General features: G+C 45.6%; 1 protein-coding gene across 1 annotated transcript in view; it reads right to left on the bottom strand.

Annotated features, from left to right (window-relative positions):
- Positions 1-883: 883 nt before the first annotated feature.
- The window catches only part of LOC147115004 (uncharacterized), an 869491-nt gene continuing 851535 nt past the window's right edge, over positions 884-18839 (bottom strand). Inside the window, exons 31-32 of the mRNA XM_085993202.1 lie at positions 9913-10015; positions 884-1688 (exon numbers count right to left, since the gene is read on the bottom strand). Of these exons, the coding sequence (XP_085849328.1) occupies positions 1227-1688; positions 9913-10015 (565 nt within the window). The 3' untranslated portion in view covers positions 884-1226. The remainder of the gene's footprint in view (positions 1689-9912; positions 10016-18839) is intronic.

Raw genomic sequence — 18839 nt, 5'->3', positions numbered from 1 at the left:
ACTCCACCCCTTCCTCCTGGGGTTTCTGCCTGGAGACTGCGCAGCCTCACTGTCTGCAACAGTTGATACTGGTGCAGAATTATGGAAAGTCTGCTCTTAGTCACATTGTGTCCTTAAAAGTTCTTGCCGTACCTTCACATGGGCAACTTTAACCCAGGGATTTATAACAATGATAATACAGTGTCTAAGTTAAAGATTGATAACCATACTTAGCGTACATAACATTTCCAGTGGGTATTACACATGGTACTGTGGCCCAGCAATTTTCAGAAGTAGTCGTTTGTCTTGATCATAGTCAGTAAGAATTGTGTGAATACGTTAATGAATCAACATAGGAAATGTTTAAACAGCTCAATAACTGGTAACAATTCCAAATATAGAAATTAATAAAAAGATGTAAACATACTCTTAGATTGAACAGCAATAAAGTGATATATACTGTCTTGCTAAACTGAGGAAAAGATAAATGATTCATGGCGTTGAACTGTGACTTGTCCTTGGAAGGAATACTTCATGAAAAGGCTATAGAACAGGTATTTGCCTATATTATTGAGCTCTCTTTTAATATTCATAGCTCTGTTTCAAAAGAAACCAATGTGTCATTGCATTATTTCCTAGCCAAGAGGTAGCCAACATGTTTTCAGACCTCCTTTAATGCCACTTAGAAACCAACTGCTCAGAGTTGTTTGTGAGCAACTGAGAAATGAATCCCCCTTACTGTCAGCAAAGACCCTATCCATGATGACCAGGCCGAGACTGAGTACTCTAAATGTGCAGAAGCGTGGGTGTGAATCCATTTCCAACTGCTCTGTGATACAGTCATATACACACAGAAGTCCACTCGTTAGACTTGTAAAATAATAACAAAAATATAGCCAATTTTCTGATTGTTTATATACCAATGCTGCTCAAAGAGTTTTAATTATTCAGAATACATAATATTTATTTGACTTCCTTTTGTAGTCTGCTTTTTCAGTAGTCTAGATACAGTTGTTTACCAATTTTCATTAATTTTTCCCATTGGACTTGCACAAATTTTGTTGTAAACCTGCAATCAATAAATATTTAATGCAAATTTTACATTAATAATGGTTTTTATGTGAGCTCATCGGTATTATTTTATTCCTATTAACAGCTTATTATGAACATGAAAACCTCTCATATTCCAGGAGGTGACCTTTAATTCTTTTCTCAAGTGTTTTCTGAACTTACTAATTCAGAACCCATTATCTTTTGGATGGTGAATTAATATGCTCAATTTCCTTGGTTAGTTCATTCATTTTGTCTGTCCAGTATTCAGTGCTTTCTTGCAGCTGAGCAGAAAGCTCTCCAACTCGCTGGATCCAGTAAGATTTGTCTGGTACCACTGGATCAGTTATCTCTGATTTTTCTAGATCTTCGCTGGTTAAATCTTCAACTCTCTCCTTTTCGGAAACTCTGACTGACTTTTGTTCGAGTCCTAAGTAGCAGTTTAAAAGAGTTGTTGGATCAGAAGCCATAGCCCCTTCAAGTATAGATACTGGCTGACTAGATAGATGCTCCAGGTATCTTTGATCCTTCAGTTGGGTCCTAAGAGATAGGATGGTCTGACCAAAGGTTTCTGACTGCAGTTGAAGCTGATGACGGTGGGTCTGTTCTTTTTCCAGTTGTCTTCTTTGTTTTAGGTTTTCTCTGTTGAGTGTATTTAACTGTTACAAGTCAACAAAAAAGGTATACATAGTAAATTGAGCTTTTTTGTGTTTATGCACAAGCAGTGTAAGAGAATTATAACCCTGTAAATATATATATAAATAAACAAATAAATAAATGTAACACTTGTTCACAAATAGCAATGGTACATAATATATTTCCAATGGTAAGAACGGAATAGTAATAAAGTGACATCACAAAGCACCTAAAACATTGTTGGTAAGCTGATTATTTTCACTTGAAATTTTACTCGATATTTATTTACTTTAGAAAAAAACTGTATCATGATCGAAACTGTGATGCAATAAATATTTCCACTTTTGAGGATAACCATGCTATTTTATGTTGTCAAAACAACCTAACATGGAGCGATACTTATTATATCACATTGTTGGTCATCTCATTCTCTACCTGCTGTATTTCATGTTATATACACAGAGAAAAATCTAGCAGTTCATTCACCTTTCTCCAACATTGGAAAGATCAAGGCTGTCCTGTTTGACTCCCACCAGAAATTCTGCATCCTAAGTTAGGAAGGACAGTAAGTAAGTCGTGCAGATGGGAGCGGGAAGTTGCAATGGGACATAAACTGATTGGGGAGATTTTAACCCCAACAAACGGGTGGGTTGGGGTCGGGTGGGAATTTAAAAAACTGAATCTTGACCCGAACCTGCCTTCAACCTGCCCACTTCTGGTTTTAATGGAGACGGGACGGAGGGTTGGCAGCCAATCCACTCCCAGGAGACGGGTCTCCCATTTAACTATTATAATGAGGCTGGTGTGCCTCAGGTCTCACCACCATTTCAAATTTGACTGTGGCTGGGGTCAGGTTTCGCAGGCCTCGGGAAACTCAACAGCTAATGGAAGGTGAAGACTGCTGGATCCAGTGTCCCTGCCAACCCACCCTCCGCAATCGGAGCCCCCCCCCACAAGGCCTCCGATTCCCCCCTCCCCCTGCAAGGTCTCTGATCACCTTCCTGGCCTCCCCTTTCCGCCCTCCCGATCGTTCTCCAGGCCACCGATGTTTTCTCCCTCCTTCCCATGATCATTCACCAAGCCCCTGATGTTCTCTCCCTCCCCCCCAATCGTCCTCCAGGCTCCCGATGTTCTCTCCCCCCTCCCCTACAATCGTTCCTCAAGCTCCCTGATGTTCTCTCCCTACCCCCAGATCGTTCTCCAGGCCCTCGATGTTCTCTCCCCCCTCCCCTACAATCGTTCCTCAGGCTCCCTGATGTTCTCTCCCTACTCCACGATTGTTCTCCAGGCCCCCGATGTTCTCTCCTCCTCCTCCACCAACCGATCATTCTCCAAGCCCCTGATGTTCTCCCCCTTCTCCTCCCCAACCATTCTCCAGGCCCCTGATGCTCTCTCCCTCCCCCATCCCAAACCGTTCTCCAGGTCCTCGATGTTCTCTCCCCTCCACCCCAATCATTCTCCAGGCCCCCGATGTTCTATCCCTCCCCCCGATCGTTCTCCAGGCCCCCGATGTTCTATCCCTCTCCCCAATCATTCTCCGGGCCCTCGATGTTCTCTTCCTCCCTCCCCAATCACACCCCCTGTGCCCACATGATCCCTCCCTCTCTCCTCTCTGCGGCCTAGTGTGGCAGGCTTACCCACCCGCAGCCAGCCAGCCTCTCTATCTGGCTGGCTGTGGGTGGGAAACAGGTTTCAAATGCAAATCAGGCCCTGCCGTTAAATTCGGCAAGGCCTGCAGGAAACCCGTTCTCCCGGGTGTCCCGACCGCTTCCTAGCCCCCCACGCTCCTAACCCACCTCCTGATTTAAATTCCGGCGATTAAGTGAGTGGGCAGAACTATGACAAATGGAGTTCAATGTGAGCAAGCATAAGGTCATCCTCCAATAATTTGGAGTATTTTCTAATGGCGAGAAACTAGGAACTGTAGAGGACCAAAGAGAGTACACAAATCATTAAAAGCTATTAGACATGTACAAAAAGTAATCAAAAAGGCTACTGGAATGTTGGCCTTTATCTCCGAGGGCTGAAATGCAAAGTGGGGGGTGGGAAGTTATGCTTCAGTTGTATAGAATCTTGGTCAGACCCCATCTGGGATACTGTGTTCAGTTTTAGACACTGCACCTCAGAAAGGATATATTGGCATATATCTTGTCCAAAGAACTGTTGTCTGCTTCCTATTCTGCACTATGTTCTGCTTTCCTATAAGCCCTGTCCTTGATGGCCTTCATTGACCCCGTATTCCCCAAAACATTGATTTCAAGATCCTCATCCTTGCTTAAAATTGCTCCATGGCTTTGCTCCATCCTATCTCTACAACGTCCTCTAGCCCTATGTCACAGCTCACACTCTCTACTCTTCTGACTTCATTGTGTATCCCCCTACACTCCATCATCGGTGGCAGAACTTTCATGGTTCTGAACATTTCCTAAATTCCTCCACATTGTTACATCTCTTGCCAGCACCAACAGCCTTCTTATAATCTACCTTTTCAATCTTCTTTTCAGTTACCCTCCTTAACTCTTCTACTCCTGCTCATTGCTTTCTCCTCCATTTTTGTCAAGGACATTAGGATGTTCTGTTACATTAAATACAACTTGTTGTTGAATGTAACTTAGCTCCACTGCACAGGTTGCAAACTGGGCAAGCTGTATGTCACAGCAGTAAAGCAGCTAATGCCCACTCGAGAGCAGAACAAACCGGGTTGTTGATGGAGTAATTAGTATATATAGCATAAATCTTCCATACAAAGGGTGTAAAAATCCTGAATAAAGTTCTTTTAGATGTATACCAATGCCAGATTTTATACATATTGGGCTGGATTTTCATTCAGAAGTCGGGAAGGAGGCGGGACTACAACTTTCGGGTTGTAGTCCCGCCTCCATCGAGGTATGGCCAATCCACGCAATTTTCACTTGATTGACCTTGTTGAGTCCGCCCAGCGGGCTCAGCAGGCCAATTAAGGGCCACCCGGCAACAGGTGACGTCGCAGACTGAAATTTCATCTGTCAAGACGTGTTGACAGTTGAAATATCAGTGTTTCACAGCTGCTTGAAGCTGTCAAACACTGACAGTCTTACTTCTAACCTGGGTCCTTCTACGCAGACTCAGTTAGAAATCTCGCCGGCACTGAAAGCTGCAGGCTGTCACTTTTGACAGATCACAGCCATTCTGCTTTCTGTGCTGGCTGAATGATGGACTCCCGAAGCCTAGAGGAAGGAAGGCTGTAAAGGTAAGTACAGGTAATTTAAACTTCTTTACACACTTTAGACACACCAAACACACTTACCTTTGCACTCATGCACCCATCACTCACCTGAACACCGACATCTCGACCCCTCCAAGTCCTTCAACCCGATGGCCCAACTCCTCTAACCTGGCGTGGTTTGGAGCTGTCGGGAATCCCACACGACAACCTTCAAAATAGGGATTAGGCTAAAAACTGCCTGTTAACTACCTGTTAACAGGCAGTTAATTGGCACTAATCCCTTCCCGCCTCGGGTCGGCGAGTCCCAGTGCGGGGCAGGTACCCGCCTCCTTTGAAACTTACATGGAGGTGGGTTTTGGGCAGGATGGGGTCGGGACCCCTGAATTCGGGATTTTAGCCCCCTCACGCCTAAAAGCCCGCCTCACGACACACTGAAAATTAACCCCATTGTGTTTATTAACAAAGCAAATTATATTATATAATGCCTGGAAACTACCAATACCACTCGCATGGGAAAAACAATCACCCTATTTGTTGACTAAGCAGTTTCAAGAAGATGGCTGTAGCTTTTTAAAATTTGACATACAATGTTGGTGCTGTATAATAATGCATGTTGCATACACTGTTAGTGTGCCCACCATTGTATTATTGAAGGTAAGGTATAGATTGCACAAATAACTGGAGTTCTTGAATTTGGCATGTTTTATTCACCGATGGTACATGTTTTTTGATTAATTTCCATGTGTAGATAATACCTCAGAGAGCTAACATACAACAATAGGAAAAATAAAATACTATGAGTGTTTGTTATTTAACTACTGTAATAAGTTTTAAAATCCAGCAGATGGTGTCTGGGGACGGATATTTTCCAAGGTTTGAGAAGATTTCCATCATTTGAAGAAACCCAAAGCAACTGAGTATATGTGAACCAGTTATTCTTATTCATTTCCCAAGGCAATGATGAAATGGAGAAACTAGGATTATTTGATCTAAAATTAACATTTTCACATATCTCACAGAATGTTAGGAAGGCTATTTGTCAAAAATATGTCCATTCTAAAAACTGCAAAATTCGCAGAATCAAATGACACTTTAAACATAAAATTAAAAATATAATTTTCATATGTTTAAATCTATAGCAAAATGAAGCCATATTTAAATCCATTTTTCCACTTGAATAATTGCATTTTTTGTCATTTCAGTGGTATAAAGACAAACAAGAGCTGCAAATATTTATTTTGTTATTTTGCCCTCTCATGGAGAACCACTTCATTTTAGTAACAATTAAATAGATTTGAATAAAATGAACAGAAGTTGTTAAAAGATGTATGTTTTTAGAATTGCTTTTGAAATGTAGATTAAGTAACAGAATAAATCTGTCACTACCTTCTTTGTTTAATATTTGTAAATCAAACAAAATCCAAGGTAGGTGCCTATTACTCTGGTTATGTAAGTAATTAATATCTAGAAAAATGACATGATGCTAACAATGAAGTGCCTTTATTTTTACATTGGGAAGGGGGGTCTTGGACAGTAAACAAGTTCCAGCCTCTCTTTTTGTTGCCTATATGCCTACCTTTAGCAAAGAAAGTCTTAGCGACTCAAATTTGCACCACTGTGGCTTGACAGCATAGTGACTTTTTAAATTTGACAGTTCACTTTACCAAACAATTTATTTGCATTCCATGCACACAGATGCTTTAAATCTTAAAACTGTCAAGAAAAAAAAGTAGTAAAATACATTAAAGCATTCCTGCATACAAGGAATGAGACTAAAGTAGTAAATGCAGTCAGGAAATTATTTTTTATTGTGCTTTTGAGTTGTGAATTACATACAGATGTAATTTGTAATGGCTGCTATAAGTAGAATTCTTTAAAAATGGATGATTCTACCTTGATAACCTTGTAATGAAAACTGAGCATTGTGGTTGAAATAGTTCAAACACTGTTCAGTATAAGGCTATCTTTAAAATATTAAAGAACTATAGAATTCAAGAACTATTTTTAATATTCATTTCAACTGATGAGGATTCTGAAAATAAATGTCACCTAGATGTTTACACCAGTAAATTTAATTCAGTCATAGTTACACATGCAAATTAAACAAATAATTTTTCTTATACTTATTTATCATTACTGCAAAATAAAATAAGACAATTTATTATTATTTAAGATGAGACTTTGGAGGCAAAGTTGCAGAATTTACACTGGGGGTACTGGAGTCATTATTTTAAATATCTTAGTCTGAATAACTATCTGTAATGATTCATTCTTTTGATTAAGAAGTGACTCCATCTGTAGATGTCAGATAATTACTGAGATGACCTATAATGTGAATGTTTCACAACTTGCCTCCTTCACTTCTTATTCCCTCAACAGTCTAATGACTTCCTCCTATTGCTTTTTATAGAATAGCCACTCTCTCTGGCTTCCAGTTCTGTTACCTCTAGACAAAAGGCAGACATTCCCATAGAATTAAAAAATGTGGGCTAAATATAAATGTTTAGGTCTATGACAGAATTAAAAGCAGCCTCATTGTTGGATCATATCAAACAGCATTTAAAATTACAACGCTGATCAAATGCATTTTAGTTGTAGCATCTTTTTTTCTGCTATTGGATGTTTTAAATATAGAGAGGAAAACAAAACAGATATGTGTATTTTTGTCAATTACTGTACTCATAGGAGTTCTGAGGATTCAAATAAACCTTTTATGAATCTTAACTCTTGGAAGACCACACCTTATTGCCTGCTCCTTCCACTTCACTCATTCAGCCATTTTTGAGTCATATTTATATAAATACAGGGCTTGTCACCAAATAAATCTGTGTAGTTCCAGAGTTCTTGGAATTTTACGCTATGATATTCAATATTCTATATACATTTAAAAAAAATGATTTCCACAGATGCTTTATGATAAAAAATATACTCTATGGACATTGTTCATATTCTCTCAGACTGAAGGAAGCTATTTACCACCGTGTGCAGGATTATTTAAGTTATGGATGAATAGGTCACTAGTGTGATATTGTACATATTTCCAAGACAGCAATAAAAATTTAAGGCTATATTTTCCTCTCTGGGCTAGGTTTATGAGGAAGATAGACACAAGTAAACTGGTGAGCAAATCCATCAGAAAGTGGTACAGATCTTTATTCCATTTTTACCACAGCTTGGAGTTTTGTTCTCATGCTGAAATGGAACAAGAAAATATGCTTTTTAAAGATTGTTTAAACCCTGTTAAAAAATAACATCTCCATACAATGTGGGCAATTTTCAACTGATAGCCACCCATTTCTTACCAGGAAAAATGAGTGGCTGGTGGTTAAATATCGGGCGGGGGTGGGAGAAGAGAATGGGCACCTCCGCCACTCCTTGGATGCTGAAAGCCCAACTGAAACAATTTTCAGGTGGGCTTGTAATTGGGCGAACAGCACACCTGCCTGTTTTGGGTGAGAACCTGTTCAACTAAGTAAATCTGGGTCCTATGGCATTGTAGGATGCAATTACATTTTTGAAGTACAAATGGGCAGAGCATGCACTGTGCACACTGCACCCATTTGTATTAGCTGGTGAGTGGCCTTAACAGCAGTTATGAAAGAGACCTCTGGTGGCCGCTCCGCAAAAGTGTCCCAAACTATTTTCCTTTTTATTTATTTGGGGCTAGGCAGGCACTTTGGATGCTTAAAAGTCACGATTCAAAGTGGTAACGAATTTTGTGCACAAATCGGGTGTGCAACATCATGACCCGACTCTCAGAGCTTTAGCATTCGTTTCTTGGAGATAAAAGAGGTATTCCCAAATTGAAAGCTCCTCCCATAATCTCACTGTGTAAAATTGTGCACTGATCATTCATCTATGATATGTAAATAAAACCATTTGTTGGTTTAGCGCTTGTGTCTTGATTTGGTAAGAGTGTTCTTCCAGTGTACCATCCGTAAATAAAGGAGAATTCACTTGGCGTCGAGTGATACATTGTAATAATTCCAGTGTTGTGCTATTGCTTATCTAGGTATTGGGCAGAAAAAAGTGTATTTTGAATCGTAGGATATGCGAGGTTTGCTTACGGGAATTACCGGCAACACTGAACCTGAGAAAATATCTAACATAAAAATAAAAAACATTTGGTAGCAGCTTTGGTAACAGCTGGGAGTAGTCATGATTTTGGGTTATAAAGTTGTGAATTAGAGCCTAACAACAGGACCTAAGCTGACAGTCCAGTGTAGTACTGAGAGAATACTGGATTGTCAAAGATTCCATCTTTTGGATGAGATGTTAAATGTGGTCCTGTCTGCTTGTTCAGATTGACATAAAAGCTATCATGGGATATTCGGAAGGATTAGATCAAATGGACCTATCTTCATTCAGACTATCTTGTGATTTTTGAAAACAAAGTTGTGGCTAAACATAACTATCACTTGGCTGTTCCTGTGCTTCTCAATGCATGTCATTGCAAAAGCCGTCACGTAACGAGGCCTATACATCTATTTCAGTGCAGAATGATTGGTCACTATAAAGGCTTTGAGTACTTTTGTGATGCTTGTCTTTAAGTTGGCCTGATGATCAACCTGCTCAGTTACAGTTTGCAGACAATTGTTCTTCCAACCAGCTCGCCTCTCCAGTAAATTGTCTTCGAGAACAGCTGAAGCCCAGTTAGTGAATCCTGCTTTATGGAATCGCTGCTGAGTAATCTCCATTGGATTTGCAAACACCACAGATAGACAAATACTTCACTACTTATATATCAACTAAATGAACATTTACATGCTTAAGTGTGAAATAGGTTTATTACAAACCAGTTCACTTGGGTTAATGCTAACAGATTTGCAAATTGTGGATACCACACAAATAAAATGGCAGTCACTATCTCAAAGTTGCTTTGTTAAATCCTACATTATACAGGATATTAAACCCTATAGCTAAAAAATATATAACTTTTAGTTCTTAAAGAGTTAAGGGAACTTTACATAGAAATTGAGCAATAATTGTTGAATATTCAATGCATTATCATATTTAAGTTGGACATTTCAATGTAACTGTACCTGTTGGTTCAGCAGCTGTATTGACTGAATACTAGCCTTCAATCTGTTGTGCATGTCTTCAATAGTTGCAAGTTTTTCTGCTATGAGGCTCTCCTGTTCATGCCTAAATGCAAAAGGTACAGAAACAATTCACTGTCTTCTGTGAATAAAGCACTTCGGGGACAATGCTCCCTTAAAATTTGTATCTACTGGAAAGAATGTTTTTGAAAATGTGATTTACTGCCAGCTCTATAGACAAGCACTGGCAGCAAAACTGCCTCCTGCAGGCTACCAGGTTTCTTGCCAGTTATGGAAATCATCTCTTAGCTTACTATTTATCATCACTTCATTTTTTGCAGGGAGGGGCATGGGATTTTCTTTTCTCTGAGGATTCAACTAGTGTAACTGTTGAATGATTAAGACAAACATAGGCTGCTGTTCTCAATTATCCCTTATAGGAGTAGAACAGTGCTTTTGTATGTTGGGAAATATGAAAACCGTTAAAACATTTTGAACTAAAAATGGGGTGCTACTTTTAGCGCCCTGGAAAAATTAGCGCGCCGGAAAAATTAGCGCTCCCACGCCGGAAATTGAGTGGTTGCGTCCCAAGAGGGAAGCGGGGTGTAGGGGGTGGCGTGTGGCCCGTCAGTTATGCCCCTGACTGCCTGTGAGCGGTTCGAATCGCTCCCACACCCCGGGTTCTAGACACCGGACTTAGGTGCAGGCGGCGATACAGAAAAACGGGTAGACAATTGGGGGGAGAAATTCGGTTGTTAGCGCCAGCGATTAGCACCTAAAGAGGCAGAGAATTGGGGCGCTACCCAATTTTCGGGTGGGCGCAGTGAACCCAGCGCCTCTTGCCATATTGAGTGGGCTTTTAGCGCCGGTGCTAAATCTTAGTGCCCGCTCGTGAGCGCAGGCAGATCATGACGTCATTCCAGTGTGCAATGCCTTTTTGGCGCCCCGGACCGGAAATTCAGTGGCGCCCCCCTCTGTTCCGACCGGCGCTAATAAGGACAGCTTCCTGGAACGTTCCCCAGTGGCTCTCGGGCTTAGGGGGGCGCTCTTTAAAGGGGACTGCACTGGTATAAAAGCGGCAGCCATTTTGGGAGCACAACTTATTTGAGATTTACACAGATTTGCAAAGTTGAACTCTGAGCCATTTCACTAGTGACCCAGCGCTGCCAGAGGACCTTCAGCCTTCATACCATCACCCTGCTGCTGGTGAGCGTTTACACCCTATTTAATTTCTGCTGACCTATTATTATGGGGGCTGCTTTGGAGGGGAACGTCCTGCTGCTCGACCATCTGGAAAGGGCACAGGGACGGAGGGAGGGCCAGAAATGGCCAGACGGAGGAGGGCCAACAGACGTCGCCACACCAGACCTTACGCTGCCAGGGTATTCAGGCAGCAGTTCTCTTACCTCAACATGTCGGAAGAGCAGTGTGTTAGGAGGCTGCGATTTCGAAAGGAGGTGGTGACTGAGCTGTGCCACCTGCTTCAGGAAGATCTGCAGCCGCAGATAAGGTGCAGGACCTCTCTGTCGGTGGCTGTGAAGATAACAGTGGCATTGAATTTCTATGCGATCGGCTCCTTCCAGTCAGCAACTGGGGACATTGCCAACATATCCCAGTTTACGGTGCATAGCTGCATCCAGCAGGTTACAGATGCCCTGTTTAAAAGGCGGCGTCAGTACATATCCTTCAATGTGACACCGGAGAAGCAGCGGGAGCGTGCAGAGGGCTTTGCGGCAATAGCGGACTTCCCCATGGTGCAGGGCGCCATTGACTGCACGCACGTGGCTTTGCGGGCGCCTGTACAGAATCCTGAGGAGCTCCGCAACCGCAAGGGGTTCCACTCCTTGAATGTGCAGCTGGTCTGTGACCACCGGCAGCTGATCCTGGCGGTCAATGCACAGTTCCCAGGCAGCAGCCACGACGCTTCCATCCTGCGCCAGACTTCAGTCGCTGACCTTTTCGAGGCCCCGGCTCACCCAGAAGGCTGGCTTCTCGGCGACAAGGGCTATCCACTGTGCCCATGGCTGATGACCCCGCTCCGGATGCCCAGCACCCCTGCAGAAGAGCACTACAACATCAGCCATCAGGCGACGAGGAACATTGTGGAGCACACAATCGGCATGCTGAAGCAGCGGTTCCGCTGTTTGGACCATTCGGGAGGAGCCTTGCAGTACTCACCAGAGAGAGTCTCCCACTTCATCGTTGTCTGCTGCATGCTCCATAACCTCGCCACCCTGCGCACCCAGCCAATGCCAGCAGACATTGAAGGACCAGCAGAGGAGGAGGAGGAGCAGGAGCAGTAGGAGGAGGAGGAGGAGGACCAAGACGGGAGGGTCCGAGAAACTGGAAGGGCCGTCCGTCTGAGGCTGATAAGGAGTCGGTTTTAGGCCCCTCTCACGGACTGCTTGGTGCCATTCGAAGACCAGGAATGGAACCATTCGGATAACCAAAAGCCTATGAAGGCCACAATGATTGTAAATAGCAGACATGGCCAATGACATTAAAATTTTTTGTTTATTTTGAAAACTGTGCTTCCTTCCAACATGACAAAGCAATGGCAACAGAAAGCTTAACTAACAAACACATACGTGTTTCGCACACCCGGGAGACGATCCAAAACATGTCTAACATTCAGAACAAATGCCTCGCACACCCGGGAGACTATCCAAAACATGACTAACATTCAGAACAACATCCACGGCCTTGATTTCTAGAAATAGGACGTTTCAGCAGCACCTTCTACTCTTTCCCCTTTGATGGTGATCTACTTCTCTTGCGAGAACGACCCCTTCCCTCCCTGCAGCTCCTCCGTAATGGGACCCCAGTGGCTGCATGAAGGCTGGGGGATGCCTGCTGAAGGCTGGGGGACGCCTGCTGACTGTCCGAAAGCGCAGATGCCCCTGAGGGACGGCCTGGACGGACTCTGGGCTTGGAGGGGCCGGATGCTGACTGCTCCAAATGGGCATGGGTGGAAGCAGTCTGTCCTGCAGGTGATGGCAGCTGCAGTGGAGATGTGCCAGCATTGGCATCAGGAATGCTGACATCCTGAGAGCGGACACCTGCTCCGTGGTCGGCCGACACACTGGCACTCTGACGGGGCAGCACCGCAGCATGCAGACCAATCGGCTGGTCCACAGATTGCTGGCCTGCTGTGGTGCTGCAAGGGCCCCGGGTAATCCTGCCTGATCCATCGAGGGTGGCAGCAGTCAGTGCTTGTGTGGCCTCAATCTGCCTCTGCATGAGGCCAGCGAGGGACTGCGTGGCAGCACTCAGCACTTGCGTGGCAGGTGCCAGTGCTTCGGTGAAGCCCTGGACAGTCCTTTCCAGTGATGTCGCGACGCCCTGGACAGTCCTTTCCAGTGATGTCGCGACGCCCTGGACAGTCTTTTCCAGTGATGTCGTGACGCCCTGGACAGTCCTTTCCAGCGATGTGCCGACGCCCTGGGCAGTCCTTTCCAGTGATGTCGCGACGCCCTGGACAGTCTTTTCCAGTGATGTCGTGACGCCCTGGACAGTCCTTTCCAGCGATGTGCCGACGCCCTGGGCACTCCTTTCCAGGGCTGCCCCGAAGTCTTGCACAATCCTTTCCTGTGCTGCCCCGAAGTCTTGCACACTCCTTGCCAGTGTCTCGATGGATTCAGGCATCCTTGCAACTGCAGCCATCAGCTCAGTGTGCCTGAGCCGAGCCTGGGCGCTCATTTCTGCGAGGGAACACACCTCTTCTGCGCTCTGTGCAGCAGTCATCGTGGCCTGATGCGCCCTCCGGGGAGACGGCTCCCGAACGTCCCTACCCCCCTTACGCTGCTGGAGGCCGCTGGTTCCTGCAATTGGTTCCTCCTCAGAGCCATCCCCCCCGCTCCCTTCCAGGGAAGCACTATCCCCAGTCTACAGATGGGCTGGCTCGCCTGAGGGTGGGACGGATGGTCCGGCTTCCTCCTGCTCGTAGCCTCCGGAGTCAGTGTCCCTGGCAGCTTGATGGCCCGGCTCCCGAGCTGGTGATGCAGCATCTGAAAGCAGGGAGGTTGAAGAGTGGCTTTAGTGAAAGGACAGGGTGGCAGCAAGGGATGCAAGAGTGCTGCAATGCTCTGACATGGGTCCAGACTGAAAAAGCATGCTGGAGGAGGGAACAAGTGGAAGGAGAGAGTTCAAAAAGGTGATGACCTTACCATCGCTGTGCACAATGGGGTCGGCAGCTCCAGTGGTGACAGGACCACTCATCCGGCCTCCAACAATCTGGTGGACTCTTTCCTCCAGGTCCGTGAGTTCCTGCAGCTGAGGAGGGCTCCCTCCAGTACGATTCTGTTCCCTCCGGTTCCTGGCCAGCTTGCCCTGCAGGAGAAAGGATGGGAAGTTCTGAAACATGCTGCCCTGAGTTGTCATCTCATGCCCCCCCATGGTGGATCAGCCCTTACATTATGCCCTGAGTTGTCATCTCATGCCCCCCCATGGTGGATCAGCCCTTACATTATGCCCTGAGTTGTCATCTCATGCCCCCCCATGGTGGATCAGCCCTTACAATATGCCCTGAGTTGTCATCTCATGTCCCCCCATGGTGGATCAGCCCTTACAATATGCCCTGAGTTGTCATCTCATGCCCCCCCATGGTGGATCAGCCCTTACATTATGTCCTGAGTTGTCATCTCATGCCCCCCCATGGTGGATCAGCCCTTACATTATGTCCTGAGTTGTCATCTCATGCCCCCCCATGGTGGATCAGCCCTTACATTATGTCCTGAGTTGTCATCTCATGCCCCCCCATGGTAGATCAGCCCTTACATTATGCCCTGAGTTGTCATCTCATGCCCCGCCATGGTGGATCAGCCCTTACATTATGTCCTGAGTTGAATGTGCGTGTGCGTTCCCAGAAAGGGCCATGGGTGCTGGCTGACAGATGGCCATTGGGGCATCGCGCACCCTCTGGCCATAAAGTCAGGTGCAGATGGAGGGATGAAGAAGATTGCCAACAAGCCACTCACCCTAACGACCCGAGTGAGATCATTGAGCTTCTTCCTGCATTGCACAGGAGTCCTGGGCACCATGCTGCTGGAGTTGACTCTTTGACAAACTTCCCTCCAAGCTCTGCGGTACTCGTTCTGATGAGGCCTCCTGCCATTGTCAGGGTACAGCACTGCTCACCGGCGCTCCCCTGCGTCAACCAAAGCATCCAATGCCCTTTCGGAAAACCGCTCTGCTCTCTGCCTCACCCTCTCCATCTGGTCAAAGTTTGTAACGCCTCTGATTGCACAGCGCTGATTTTGAGGCCTACAGGGCGATGAGTCTGGCTGCTGAACCTAAATGACCCGCCCCTTTAACAGCTGGCCAGCGCCAGCATGTCTCATGGTCATCAATTATTGACAGCGCCTGCGCTGCGCCCGTCCGCCCAGATATTGAGTAGCGCCGCTTGGTTTGGTACAAGAAAACCATGAACTTTATTAAACGATGATAAAAATTACAGATACTGAGAAAATCACTATGTAGTTACAGGCTTATCAAAAAGAAAATGCACTCAAATGAGAATGGGGAACACATGGCACATCGAGGGAAAACAAACTACATTAACAATCCCTTATCCTTATCCCACCCCTATACCTAACTAGATTAAGCTATGAGGGGCTAGGAATTCATGCTCACCGAGTCAAAATCTGCAGAGTTCAAACAGTTGTGGGGTTTGGGGTTTGCTCTTTGTGCTCTCTGGGGCCTGCCGTCGTCACGTGGTCTCAGGGTGCTGCAAGGGCGTCGTCCAGGTAAAGTACCCCGAGCTTAAAGTCTTTGCTTGGGTACTTTACCTCGCAGGGATGATGGTTCTTCTTCCTCGGGCAGCAGCTGGGGTTTGCATGAAGATAATCGCAGGTCGGCTGGATTGAAGGCCCGATTATTCGAAGCGTTCTTCAATCTTCTTCCAATTTGTTTCATCTCATCTCATCTCGTCTCGTCTCGTCTCGCCTCGTCTCGCCTGGTTTGCCCGTGTTCGCCTGGTGCGATGCCGGGCGTCCCTGATGGATTCGGGAAGACACGGGCAGCGGCCAGGCGGCAAGCGCGGGAGGGAAAAAGGGGCAGGAGCCACGAGGGCGAGAGTCAAGCGTAAGAGTCAAAGGGCGATTGCTACTGAGGGCCTACAGTTATACTCCTTTCGATGGCCCTTATCTGCATGCCAAATCAGGTCAGTTCATTGTTTCACTTTTGGCGGGCTGTTTTAAATGATTATAGCAATCTAAACTAACAGGTTTTAGATGGCCGTTTATCGCACCTAATGGCCTGATGTCCGGGCTGTATTGTCACTAATGCATTTAAATCGGCCTGTGCAGCCTTGGTCGCTTCCTAAGCTGTTTCCAATTATTTATGTGGACAAACTAATGGCCTTTCACTTAGGCCTAACTGGCTCGATCTGTTCCAATCTGACGAAATGCATATTCAGTGTTTGCTTAACTGTCTAGGTTTTCAAACACAAAAGTCCTTTTTCACAGAAATGCATTTTAAGTTTCGATTTCCCAAAACAGCTTGTTCTGTGCTGCAGAGTCCAAGCTTTTAAAGTCTTACAGGCTTTTGGTCACGAGGTGCGGACGCCATCTTTTGGGTACCCTTTTTAAATTGTCCATGCAGGGTCCCTTTATTAATAACCTTGGGGAAATGTGGGAATTTTGCGAATCCTACACTCCCCCCTGTGATACTAAAACTTGCTTGAAGATCATCCTTACAAGGTGAGCAAAATTTTCTGACCCTCCATCGTCAACCTTCCCCGGTAATTACCTATTGAATACACCCATGACACATGCACTTCCCGTTACGCGAAAATGTAGTGTACATAAGTATACATCGAAAAACTAGTCTTTTACACACATCCAAGCATGGAGGGGGTCCAACACCCCTGCACTACTTGGTACACATACATCAATATTAACAACGCATTGCAAAATATTTATTAAAAACAACAAACACAAAAAAACAACAATCTTTAATCAAAAATACAAGGAAAAAGCTCAAACAGGTGTATCTCCCTCCACCTTCACATAATGTTCCTTCTAGATCCTCTGGTTTCGGAATTCTAACAACTGACCTTTTTCCTTACATTGGATGCAGACTAAATACAGTACTATCCCTAACTGGCAAACCACGAGAATGTGGGAAGCCAGTCTGATCCACGAAGGGACCTCTATGTTATTGAAAATGTCCCACCAGGGTGGAATCACAATATCCAATATTTTAGTCCCTATCTAATAATAACAATCAACTTTATTGTCATTGTTAGTGCACAAGTGCAGTACAACAAAATGTGAAACTATAACGGCTTTGAGTATTTTGGTAAGGTGTTCAGGGAGAGGGGGAATTTCGTAGCCAAAGTGCGCTACAACTTTTGCAAATTGGTAAAATTCTCCTTCACAGTGAGGTGAACAGTGGTGGGTTCAGGAATGGGGACAATTCGCTCCTGGGCCACTTGAACTTCTGCCTCGGGCTTAAAACAGAAACTGCTGTCACTGACCGGACACCAGCTATGCTGTCCATGCTGGTAGTGGGACGCACCTATGGTGACACAATATGTCCCACCTCCTATATATGCTACCTGCAGGGGAACATGGCCTTGTGCCATTGCCTCCATGGTACAATTTATAGGCTTCGCGCCAGCAGCTCTGAACCCGCACTGCGGTTTTGAATAAGCATTCAAGTGCTGGGGACACAGGATTATGTGTGCTCCCCGGCTCCGGCACCCTGAGAGGTCAGTACCTGTCATAGCGTGCTCCCACTTTATGACGTAAGGCGGGACCGCTGTGAAACGAATGTGCGCACCCCCTTGAATGACTCCAATGTTCTCAACCCTGTATACCGGCGCGGGTCGGGCTGTCCTACCCATGAACGGCATCCTACAACTCCCATGATCGTGTGGTTGGACCGTCCACATTCCACTGGGACTGGGTAGGCTTCGGAAGCTAGCCGGAGTTGGCACGGGCTTAATGCATTCTCAAATGGATGGAGGGCTGCGAGGTGTTTGTTGCTGATCCAGGAGGGGACTAAACCCTGTTTTAAATCCTCCAGATTACTGCGGCCCTCGCCCAGCAACCACGCCCCGTATAGCACGCACACCTCATTCTGCGCAGCCTGGTCAAAAGCGTTTCTGTCCTCCCTTATGAGGGCATTTACCGTCTTTGCGTGCTTCTCCAACTCCGCTATAATCTCCTTTCAATGGACCGTCATGGCCTGGTCCTCATGTAACTCCGAGCCCACTACCTTGTTCTCATCCATTAATGTCTTCTTCAACTGTGTTTTTAAACCATTTATCTGGGTCTGTAGCTCTATGTCATCTAAACTGTTGATGACAGAGGACCCAGTATTAAACGCAGTAAAAACATCATTCCATACTCCCCTTCTTTGTCTCCCTGTATTACCAAAAAACTCGCGGTGTGTGGTGTACAGTTCGGTTTTGTCAACATGGGCGAAATTGAACTTATAAAACTTCTTGAACATGTCCTTTAATAGGGCCTGGTATAGCTGCTCTGTTTCTTTGGGACACCACTCCAGTAAATGTACCTCGGTGAGATTTAAAATCACGGAGGCTACTGCGTAGTGTACCCCCGGTACAGCATCTGATCGGTAGATACTAGTACCAACCCATTCCCTGGTCCCTTGGTGGTGGTGGGGCACCCTTCCTTGGGTAACCTCGCCACCTGCGCCGTGGGCAGGGGCTTCCGGGGGCGGGTAACAAGCTCAGTGGCGTTGACTGGGATCGGGGAGTATGGGACCGCGCACACCTTCTGGCTGGCATCCCACTTCATCCCCTCCCCGGTGTCGTGCCACTGCCGGTGGAAAACAATGGGTATACCTGAGGGGCAGACCGTGTCTGACCCCCACATACAGATGTAAATCCCTTGATCCGGTTCCCACCACTTGTCCCAACACACGCTTAATCCCGCATGAGTCCCTGTAATCGTCCGGTGGGT

This window comes from Somniosus microcephalus, chromosome 7 (genome assembly GCF_052327205.1).
Source record: "Somniosus microcephalus isolate GS21.2 chromosome 7, FLI_Smic_1.0, whole genome shotgun sequence".
Classification (NCBI taxonomy): domain Eukaryota; kingdom Metazoa; phylum Chordata; class Chondrichthyes; order Squaliformes; family Somniosidae; genus Somniosus; species Somniosus microcephalus.
This window is presented reverse-complemented; position numbering and strand designations above follow the sequence as displayed.